Source organism: Amphiprion ocellaris, chromosome 15 (genome assembly GCF_022539595.1).
Source record: "Amphiprion ocellaris isolate individual 3 ecotype Okinawa chromosome 15, ASM2253959v1, whole genome shotgun sequence".
Lineage (NCBI taxonomy): Eukaryota > Metazoa > Chordata > Actinopteri > Pomacentridae > Amphiprion > Amphiprion ocellaris.
In genome coordinates, this window is record NC_072780.1 from 32,439,348 (window position 1) to 32,451,680 (window position 12,333).

Genomic DNA, 12,333 nt, shown 5'->3' on the forward strand with positions numbered 1-12,333 from the left:
TGTATCTCTTTGATTAATTGACATTACTTTCCAGAAACTAATTTCCACTCTGACACCAAAGAGTCTTTTTTCACAAATTCTAATCAAACAAGCCAAATTAAATTGACCATTATTCAATGTTAAAGGGCAATACAAGGGTAAAACTTCTGAGGGGGTGAATATTTTTTTATGAGGACTGATTGCAATAAGACTTATGCTTAATCCACGTGGGTGCAAAATTTGTTGAAAATGGCATATTTTGTAAAACATTAGCAATCAGCTTCAGCAAATAAGAAATTATTTGTCATTATGCACTTTGTTTTTATGCCAAAGTAATGGTAGTCTACCCGACCCCAACTCTATCACTTAATGAATTTAACATGTATTTATTAAATGATCTTGCTTAAGGAGCTCTCGAAACAATTATGATCTTTATTTGCAAGATCAATTACTCTGAAAACTACTATAATCTTTTCTGACCCTGTCGCCATTAAAATGTTATTATGCACATTTATTCTGTAGCTGACAGTTTAAGTGTCCAGTTACAGTAAATAATCCAGTGGAAGCCCACCAACATTGTGAGTATCCTGGTTCTTATCAGTTTTCTGATTTGTTTCATCAACGATTGTCAGACACACCTTTATGCAGATGATGCTGTTTTGTACTAATATAATTCTGTTCAATTTGGGAAATTTTAACTCCCCTCTGATGCACTGCAAACTGTTTTTCTTCACTCTGAGGCTCTTAGATTATCTTCTCCATTTCACTTCTAGGATTCTTGCTACATTGCTACATTTTGCATGCTAAGTTTAGATGTTCTCTCCTGGCTAAGTGGTGCGACAGTAATTACTGGGATTTATTTATTCACAAAGGTATCGTCAAAAAGTTGCACAATGGCAAAATGCACAAAACCACTTAAAAATCCATCTGATCTCTTCTCTGTAATTTCAAGACAATTATTATCATGTATCTGCTCCCATCTGTTTATCTGAGCTGACACTGTTTATCATCCAGTTCTGTATTTCCTTGTTACACAATTTTGTTTTGCGCAACATGTAATTTTCATCCATAATTTTCTCTCTGACTCACATGTATTTTATTTTTGTTCTCTCCATCTCTATTTTCTTTAATTAGTCTCTGAGCTTTTTTCATCTCTTTCCTGTTTTTCTTTCTACATTATCTTTTGATAATGAAAATTAAAGGCCAATTTTTGCAGCAAACAAACGTTGACAAATGAGAGCGATTAACTAAATGTGTTGATCTGATAGCTGCAGTTACAAAAACATTTGCAGGTCGTCAAATTACATCTGACTTTATTATTTTCTTTGGTGCAGCACCACAGCAGCCAAATGAGTTGTGATGATAGGGGCCTTTTCCAGCTGTTTATAAAGACAGTAACCTCTGTAATTATGGAGACCCCAGCAAACAACACAAAGAGCTCATTTCACAATAGCATGTGGGTCAGCAGGAACACTATAGGTCTGTTTAACTCACATTTACTGCCTGAGATACGTTCATTTAACACTAAAACTACATTTCTGTTGTCAGATTATACTGTGCAGATATAGACTGAGCCGATTTCTCACTTTTTTGGCTGTTAAAGCTGATCTCTATTATCATCCATTAAAGTGCAGTTTGTTTTCTTCCTCAAATATATGTTTGGTTTATTTACTGTAATGACATGAAACCGAAAATGTGCATTGTGTTTAAAAGATGTAAAGAGGCTGAAACATACTGGGAACCATTTTAAAGAGGCTGAAGTATTCTGGGATCCAGTTTAAAGAAGTTGTAACATACTGAGAACCAGTTTAAAGAGGATGAAACATACTGGGAACCAGTTTAAAGAAACTGAAACATACTGGGGCAGTTTAAAGAAGCTGAAACATACTGGGAACCAGTTAATGGAGGCTAAAACATACTGGGAATGAATTTCAAGAGGCTTATATATGCTGAGAACCAGTTTAAAGAAACTGAAACATATTGGGAACCAGTTTAAAGAAACTGAAACATGCTGGGAACCAGTTTAAAGAGGCGGAAACATACTGGGAACCAATTTAAAGAGGTCAAGCTTTGCATTGTCTTCACTTAAACAATAGATTTTTGGTTCAGGATGGTAAAAAGACAGTTGTATTAATCCAAACATGATGAAATAAAAGTGTGTCAAAGTGTCTCAGTGTATGTAAAGGTTAAAGTAGACATTATTTTTGAAATATTTTTAAGATGAGAAACCATGGTTGTACAAGCTTTGTGGTGTGTAATCAGCTGTCAGCTTATAACTTGTTCGTGGAATCACACTCTCTCTGGACAGAACTGCATTACTCAACATTCAGCGCTGGCATGCAAACAATTCAACAGTCTAATAATATTCACTGAGAGGAATAATCATTTTTCTCAGTGCAGCTGAATCGTCAAAGACGGCTGCTTAGCGTTGCTTAACTGGGTTTCCTGGGACATGAAGCAATGAAACTTTTCACATCCTTTCATTCTCTCCTTTAGCTTCTATTAACACCACCAGACATTTACCAAGCAGCCAAATGAAACCTAAAGACGCTCTGTGATACCAGCTTTTTCCACAAATGCTGCTCTATTTATTCAAATCCTCTGATTGTTAATGATATACAGGTTTATTGTGGTGGGCAAAGCCAGCAAGGATTAGACGCCTGAGCAAAGATTAATGGCAGGTCCGAGCTTTTGGAGTAATAAATGTGACGTTTATTCCATATACATGATTTCATCTATGGAGATTAGAACCTCATATTTTATACAGGAATAATTTCACAGCTCACTCCCTCTCTGCAGGCTGAGTAATTCTCAGTACGAGTAGATGAAACCAGAACGCTGGCAGCAGGACAAACATTTCCTGGCTGGTGAAGCCTAATATTGTTTATGATAAATGGTGAGTCGTGTGCATTGTTGGACTTCAACACCGGACGGCTTCCAAGTGGAGCACATCCATGTTGTCGAGCCTCTGCATGTGTTTTAGAGGAACAGATTGACTTTACAGTGTGAAATCTTTAGAAATGTTTGTCTGGCTCGCGCTGATGTAGACTTTATTCCAGTAAACCGCTTCAGATGACAGAAAACACTCCAAAAGCAACAGAAAGACAGGAACCATCACTTACAGCTATCTGTTTGGCTTCAACGACATAAATGGGATCTGGAGAGAGTTTTGACATTTAAAAGCAGAAAAAGTGCCAAAGCAGAGAGAGCAGAATGTGGCCGTCTGTTTTTGGGAACAGCCATTTGGTTTGATTTGGCAGTGACGTGTGATTATCACACCACAATGCTCTTTCAGAACAGATCTATTTATAGAGCGGCATGGCGGCCGAGCTGGACTGGATGGGGATGCCCTTTATCTGCCCCAGTGGGACCAAAACAAGACCACAAAAGGTCAAGAGTGGGCTGTTGAAAATATGTGAGGGACAGAGAAAAAGATGATGCAAAGATAAATATAACTGTTTGTGAAGCAGAGTTACAGAAGGTGTAAGATGGCGTTAAAGTTCTTAGTATTTCTATCTTTTACATCCAGTGAAGTCGATTAGGCTGCTATAAGATGCCTCCCATCCTGACAGCTAGTTATAGATGATGGTCAATGTTATTTATCAGAAATCTAGCCTTGAAGCTGAAAAGTATTGACATCTATGGAGTGCATCTTCCCTCAAAAGTCCTCCTCTGACACTCAAAGGAAAACTCAGAGATTAGTTTTTATTTGAGCTAACGAAGAACCCTTCATCTGACTCTGAAGTTTGGATGTGTATATTCCTACTAAAAAACACAGATTCTTATTTTGCACTGTTGAAATACATCAAAATACTTCAAAACCACAAAAATCCTTTCCATGCTATTTAAAGGTTAGCATTGTCAATATCATGCAAGAAAAGACCTGAAATTAAAGCTAACACAATAACATAAAAGCTCACCTGCACTAAAAAGTGTATTATTATCTGTTTAAAAGGCTACTTGGCTGACTTGTTTGAAACTAATAATGTTATGCTATTAGCTTCTGTAGCACTATCTAACTACCTAGCTGATTCCAAGTTAAACTAATAGCATAGTACTCTGCTATATTAGCTTCCTGTAGCACTAACTAACTACCTGGCTGACCCTATGTTAAACTAACCACTTTATGCTATATTAGACTGCTGTAGTACTAGTTACCTAGCTAACTAGCATAGTCTGTGTTAGATTAATGAAGCTATGCTATATTAGCTTGCTGCTGCACTAGCTACCTAGTTAACTAGCTGAATCTATATTAAACTAACAACTTTATGCTATATTAGATTGCTGTAGTACTCGCTATTTAGCTAACTAGCTTACTTTATGTTAGAATAATGAAGTTATGCTATACAATCCTGCTGTTGCTCTAGCTACCTACAAGACTTGATGTTAAACTAATAATGTTCTGCTCTATAGCTTGCTGTAGCACTAGCTACCAAGCTAACTAGCAGACTTTACATAAAACTAATAATATGATATTTTAGCTTGCTACAGCAGTTTGCTACTGAGCTGACTAGCAGACTTCATCTTAAATTAATAATGTTATGTTAAAGGTGCTTGCTGAAGCACTAGCTACCTAGCTAACTAGCTTACTTTATGTTAGATTAATAAAGTTATGCTATATTAGCCTGCTGCTTAACTAACTACCTAGCAGACTTGATGTTAAATTAATAATGTTATGGTATATATTAGATTGCTGTAGTGCTAGCTACTTAGCAGACTCTGGACTAAACTAATAATATTATGCTATATTTTCCTGCTGTAGCATTGGCTAACAAGCTAGCTAGCAGACTTTATGTTAAACTAATAATATTATGACATATTAGCTTGCTATGACACTTGCAACTGAGTTGACTAGCAGACTTCATGATAAATTAAAAATGTTATGTTATAGTAGCCTGCTGAAGGACTAACTACTTCGCAGAAGGACTAGCTACTCTGGACTAAACTAACAACGTTATGCTATATTTGCTTGCTGTTGCACTAGCTAGCGAGCAGACTTTATGTTAAACCAATGATATGCTCTATTTGCTTGCTGTACCACTAACTACCAAGCTAACTAGCAGACTTTGTGTTAAATTAATAATACTGTGCTGCATTAGCTTGCTGTAGCATTTCCTACATAGCTATGGTTGAGCATTACTGCTAGTTTGTGATTTGACATTTTTTCTTAAGAACTTATACGTGTAAAAGTACACCTTTAACAAAATTTACGTTTTTGTGCTTTTGGCTCGTCAATTCTAAACTAACTGTCAATAATAGAAGAGTTTTTCTTTAAATTTACAATAATTTCTTTGTTAATTAAACAAAATGTGGTTAAAATCAGAGTAACATAAAATATTGATCAAAATGGCTCATGAGGTAAGAAGATGCCAGGTTTTATAATAACAAAGTTGTAGTATTTTTCATTTGAATTAACTTCTGATTGCATTTTAATATTTGTAAAAGAAAATAGACATTTTTTTTCCTAAGGGTGGGATCTTTCCTTGGTTTACCCTCCATGTTGAGATCTGATATATAATCATACAAGCACTGACCTCTACTTCACATATCTGAGTCAGAAGTCACTTAATGTTCTTTCACACCACAGTTGGAAACAAAGACTGAAGGTAACAGGAGATGCAGCTTCACTCAAAACCTCAACTATGCATCAAATTCAAAGCTACAAACCAACTCGATCTCTTCCGGCTGATTGAAATCCATACCGCAGTGCCTCAGAGGAACCTCAGGGCCCATTTCAGGTACGAACTCTCAGCAGAACAACCTCATGAAGTCAAACGCCTGTCATCGCTAGACAATTCCGAAAATTAGATGTGGCACGAGGCCTACTGGCCGCCGCTGAGGGGAAACACTTCAAACCTCTTCTCAGAGCATCGAGGCATGGGAGAACTGAGGTAAACGCGTTTAGGCTACGAATCTTGTTCATCAGATGTTTCACAACTGAAGCTTATCGGACAGAACCGGCCGCCCAGTGGAAATGGCAGAATTGGAGGTGTCAGACGGAGCCTCTGAAACCAGCGATTCCTTGGAACTCGGAGGAATTTGCTGTAGTTTTCCACATCTGAGAGGCCAAGCATCTGCCACAGTTTGAGGCCTGTTATCATTAACCCCCCACTAAAGAAAACAGAAACCTTCGGCCCGAAACACACGAGGACGAAGCATCAATCATGACGACAGCGATACGTTTGGGTTGGAAGGAATCTGCAATGAGACGAAGCTTCACCAAAGACTTATATAACATTCAGGGTTAGAATCTTAACACTTTCTGCCTGTCCGGCGTGTTCTAGATAGACATTCCTTCCTCCTGCCTTCATCTGTGACTCACAGTTTTCTGAAGAACAAAACAAACTCTTCACGCGGGACACGTTTCCGACACGCCGGCTCAGACTTTCATTTCACGGCCATTTGACGGAACAAATGCACTTCGGTTCTAATCAATACGGTCCTCGTTTGTCTCGCAGAAACCTGTAACAGTTTAACACGTGGTGCAAAATATGTAGCTCAAGTTGCAGCCAAATTCTGTAAAAAACTAAAAATTCTGCATTCTTTGTCAGAACCGTGAAGATATTAGCAACTCGGCTGCGACCAACAGGTACACGATGAAAATTCAGGGACTTTTCGGTTGAATTGCAGGCAGTGTTTCCACAAAATATGGAAATAAATCAAAAATGGAAATTGTGAAATATTTTTAGAAACTCGGAAAAATTTTGCATATTTTGATTCTACATTGGAGACTCTAAAAAACAAACACAAAAAACCCCATTAAAACCAAAAACGATTTTCAACAAACTCCAACAAGATCCACATGTTCAGCCCTCCAGCTGGTTTATAAGGCGAGTTATGGAACAAAAAATACTCTTATCATAGGAAAAACACATAAAACCATAATAAAAAATTATGTCGGGAAGTTTGTTATCGCTGCCTGCATCTTAGTTGAAGTCTTCAAGGTTTTTATAAAGTTTTAAAATAGAAATGCAAAAAAACCTTTTTTACTTGTCTACTTATTTGTTGGAAAACTGATCCAAATCTGAGCCTAAATTAATAATAATTAATCAAAAAAATTTCCAAAAATGAACCACTTGCTTCAACCAAATTCTGTTAAAAAAAAAACAAACAAAAAACGTCTGCATTATTTGGCAGAACCATGAAGATATTAGTGACTCAGCTGTGACCAACAGTCACGTGATGAAAATTCTTGGACTTCTCGGTTGAACTACAGGCAGTGTTTCCACAGAACGAAAGTAGATAAATATGGAAATAAATGAAAAATGTAAATCGTGAAATATTTGTGGAATTTGATTCCACATGTGGAGACTGTTAAAATAAAAAAAAATAACCCATTAAATCCAAAAAACTGTTTCCAACAAACCCTAAACAATACACACGTTCCACCCTCCGGCCAGTTTGTATGGCACACTATTAAATAAAAAAAAAACTTGATCATAGAAAAAACATGTAAAACCATCATTAAAAATGGTCGACTTTTAATTTCCAACTGTTTGTGAACTACTCATCTACTTATTTTTTTGGAAAAATAATCCAAATCTTAGCCTAAATTAATCAAATTCTCTTTATTCTGTCTTTTTTATGTAAAAATTTTCCAAAAATGAACCATTTGATTTAACCAAATACTGTAAAAAAAATGTTTAAAAAAATCTTCTTGGTGCAACTAAGAAGCTATTACTAACTCAGCTGTGACCAACAGTTATGTGAGGAATAATTCTGGGACCTCTCGGCTGAACTGCAGGCAGTGTTTCCACAGAACGACGTGAGGCGAGTGCGGAAACTGATAAAAAATGCAGGAAAATATCTGTAACATGTAGAGTTTTTTTTTTCTCCCAGTTTGACAACACCTGTTTTCTGATCCGCAGCAGAAGAACAAAACAAACTCTTCACGCTGGACACGTTTCCGACACGCCGGCTCAGACTTTCATTTCACGGCTGTTCCACGGAACAAATACACTTCGATTCCAATCAATGTGGTCCAAACAGGCTGCGTAATAGCTTCCATTCACGCTGCTGTCCGTGAGGAACCGTCAACTCAAGCATGTTTTTATGCTTTTAGCAACAACAGCGACTGTGTTGGACCTCAGTCATACTCTAGTCAATGCTTGGACTGTGCAGAATGAGTCAACACTAGCTGTGTTTTCGTATAATTATCAAGAGGATTTGAAGCAAACTTTAAAAACTGTGCAAAAAATAATTAGATCAGCTGCCTTGGAGTGAATAAATTGAATAAATCAAAAGGTGGCGCTTCGGGCTACAGTACAAATGGCTGCAGAAAACAGAGCAGCAGACGCCAAAAACAAAACCTCTGTTTTGCAAATACTTTAAATAAGAAGAAACATGTGGATAAAGTCTGCGGGAATTGTTCTCAGTGGGGAAAGCTGCAGTTATTATCCCATGTTTCATGCTGTCAAGACAACAAAAGAAACAGCTTAACAGTAATGAAAATGTCAATAAATCAAAAAACTTATTTGAAAAGGTGCTTCAATGTCCCATGAAGTGCATTAACTCTCTATTGAAAAAGTTAAAAAACCACCCCAGGTGACCATAAAAGCTTGTTTCCATTAACTTTTTCTAGTGCAAGGCTACTTAAAATACATTATAGACACATGGCGACTGTTTACAGCCTCCTTATACGGACTACGCCCCCTAGTGTCCAATGAAAGGAAATGCACAGGAGAGATGCTAAATTTAGCCATTTTCACCATCCAGTTTTTTGAAATATCCAAACAGACTATTACTGCAACAGAAACAGGACCAATAATTCATCATGAGAAATAAACAAGGAAGCATTTCTGCCACATTTGGAGCCAGTTTAGTGAAATATTTAGTTACAGAACGTATAAACCTCTATTCCTTTTTTTAGTAATGTTGCTAACAGACAGACGGACGGACGGACTCCGATCGGTACATAACTCCGCCATTCCTTGGCAGAGTAATAAATCAAAGATTTGGCCCGAAGGTGCTAAAATATTCATCTCAAACCCTAAAACCTGCTGGTGGGCTTTTATGTCTCCACTTGACACACTTTTTAAACCTTGGACCCTGTAAACCTGCCAGTGAGATTGAAAGGTGTGTTATATTTTCTTAAAAATTGCCAAAATTACACATTTTATCAGAACAAGAAACCGTTAAAACAGAAAAAATGTCAGATTTTCACCTTTCTGTTGGTTCATGAACTAATCGTGTGTCAAACTGTCAGGAAAAATCGGAAAATCTAAGGTTAAAAACACGTTATTTTATCAAAATCCCTTTATTCTACATCTCTCATTTTAAAGTAGTTTTCACCAACCAGATTCTGTAAGAAAACAAATGATACTGCAGTTTTTGGTGCAACTGTGAAGCCATAAATGATTCAGAATCAAAAAATGTGGTACTTTTCGGCTGAACTGCAGGCAGTGTTGAAGAGACAAGCATGGAAAGAAATCTTAAAAATTAAGTCATTACATATCTATAAAATACACACTTTGGAAAAATGTTGGACATGTTTAATTCCAGTGCTTCTTTGAATTTTCTCAAAATTAATAAAGAAATTCAACTTTTTTTTCTTATTTCTATCATTCTAACGGTGTCATTGTACACTTTTCTGACATTTCTGAGTTCTCTTTCCTTCTTCGTGGTTGTTCTGTTTCCACAGAATGAAAAATTACAAACGTTTCTACCAAAATGTTGAGTCAAATCCATCCGGTAGTAATTTAGATATTTAAATCTGCACCAGCATGCTGGATTCATTAACTGACTATAAATAAAGTGCCAGGAAACTGCTGAATTATTTGCAGATTCCGTCATTTTTCTTGCAAAAATCTGGAACTTCTGGTGCAAATTTGCCTCTCTAATCATCATAATTTACCAGCAACGATGGATTTCCTTTGACCACTGTGTGTGATAACGGCAGTATGTTCAGTTTTACCTGTAGTTCTGCTTCTCGCTGCCGATCTGGAAGCGGTCGTACAGGGAGAAGGCCTGGTGTCCGTCCCAGTCGGTCAGCTCTACTCGGAGGGCGTACTGCCTCTGGCTGGTCAGCTGGTAAACATACTCATTACCCAACCAGTGCTCTGCAGACGTGCTCCCAAAACCCTGCAGGACGGAGCAGAAAATCAATAATCAGCACGGAAATACCAGATAACGATACAATCTCAACACTAGAGGATTGTGCAATGATAGGAAGGAATTGTCTAATTTATTTATTGATTTATGTTTCATGGTTTGTTTTTGGTAATTGTACATCTTTTTTTGGTAATTTTGCATTTTTATGATAATTTTGCATCTTTTTATGATGATTTTACATCTTATGGAGATTTTACATCTTTTTGTGGTAATTTTGCATCTTTTTATGGTCATTTTGCATATTTTGAGGTAATTTTGCATCTTTTTGTGGTAATTTTGCGTCTTTTTTGTAATTCTGTGCGTTATTGTGGCTTTTCATATTTTTGTGGTAATTTTGCATCTTTTTATGGTCATTTTGCATCTTTTTGTGGTGATTTTGCTTCTTTTCTTTTTAGTAATTCTGTGTGTTATTGTAGCTTTTCATATTTTTGTGGTAATTTTGTGTAGTTTTGTTGTGATTTTGCAAAGAATTTTTTTTCTTGATAAACTTTTTCCAGTCTAGGATCTGCACACATTACTCACATTTTCTAACATTTTTTAGCTTTTTTTTCAGCATGTTTCTGGACAAACGCACCACCTCCGTCTATGAAAGTGTGTAAATTGCTACCAGCTGACGGAGACACACACCTTTTTTCCATTTCTGTCCTCCACTCCGGTCACACATGTTTAACTCGTTATTACCTAAAGATGACTTTCCCAAAATACACTCGGCCTCCTTCAAACAGTGATCAGAGCGGCTCCTGGTCGCAGCCAAAGTGCTTCTGACAGCGCTGGATACCGCGAAGCCTGGATGACATTTCAGCCCCGACAGGAGGGTCCGGACCGGCTCCGTTAGAACCGGGGAGGCGCTGTGTTTGCCGAGGAAGGAGGGAAAGTAAATACGGGGCATTCCTCGGGCCTGAGGCATGTCCTGCCGAGTGGGTGGAAGAACATTACAACTTTCTCTTCTTTCTTTCCCCACCGCTGATCTCACTGCTGATGAGATGTTCCCCCCTGACCGGCTTCCTGCTCGGTCCAAAGCCTCCTACTATGACCGGGTTTATCTCAGGTTTTGGACCGCAGCTCTGTTGACAGATTCTACAGGTTCATTTCTGACGTTCTGCGATTCTTCACACGCAAACCTGATCCACATCACTCAGCTCAGAAGAGATGAGGAGACGGTTAGTCACATTGTTGGACCGAGCGCCCGGCCTGCATGTCAGCCACACTTGCTAAGAACCGAGCTAAATTCGCTGGTAGGACGGAAACGCAAATGTTGAACGCCATAAATCTGAGATGAACTCAAGTCAGAGGCCAACAGTTGATGAACGCGGAGATTCATCATGGGGGTGGATGATATTTAACACTGTTAATTACACTCAACTATTAGGTAATAATGTGAAATCTAATGCAACCCAATGCAACAGCTCTGCCATTAATTCTACCTAAAACAAATTTAAGTTTAAAGTGTGTTTATAACTGAGGTCATGGAGCATTACATCATAGAGTTTTGCTAAAATTTTCCCCTGATTGTGTATGTTAATGAGATGAATAAATTATGACCTCAGTATAAACACAAAGCCACATTTTGGACTGAAAGGTGTACCTAATAAAGCAACAGCTATTGGAACAGCTTTTTATGCATTTAAATCACCAATGTTTAGGTTGCTCCAGTCAGCAATTTCTTCTTTACTTTTGGAGAGTTCATTTGCTTTTTCATCATTTCATTTCAATTGTTGTAAGCAAACTACAGGGGGTCCTCAACTTACATCAGAGTTCTGCTCCTACGGCCCAACATTAGTCGAGTTTTGCTGTAAGTCAGAACTCCAAAATGTAAACAAAGCTGTTACATGCATCACGATATCAATCAGTTCTTTGGAAAAGTCATTTTTCGAGCATTTTATTCTATCTAATTTCACTTCCATGGAGACGGCTTTCCTTTTCTCCGAAGCATCAGAAGAGTCTGACTGATGCTTGGGAGCCATAACGAAGGACAAAAACTTCGTGAATGTAGCACAATCCAAGGTGACGTACAACCGGAGAATGGAAACAAAGCTGTTTTATAGCACCACGTGACGACGTATTCATCCGCTCTGCTCGCCAACTAGTTCCACGTAACCAGTTCCAACATAGCAACGAAATGCTGTAGGTCGAGGACCAAGTTTTCTTTTCAATACTTCTCGCTGACCATTCAAGCTATCCTTAGTTAACTATGAACTATTAGTAACTAATTTTTTAAATCATGTCTAGCTAGCTATATCAACA

At 37.6% G+C, this 12,333-nt stretch overlaps 1 protein-coding gene across 1 annotated transcript in view; it reads right to left on the reverse strand.

The window, feature by feature from the left end:
* The window catches only part of angpt1 (angiopoietin 1), an 89,023-nt gene that overhangs the window by 20,587 nt on the left and 56,103 nt on the right, over nucleotides 1–12,333 (reverse strand). Inside the window, exon 7 of the mRNA XM_023292824.3 lies at nucleotides 9,893–10,059. Coding sequence (XP_023148592.2) covers nucleotides 9,893–10,059 — 167 coding nt within the window. The remainder of the gene's footprint in view (nucleotides 1–9,892; nucleotides 10,060–12,333) is intronic.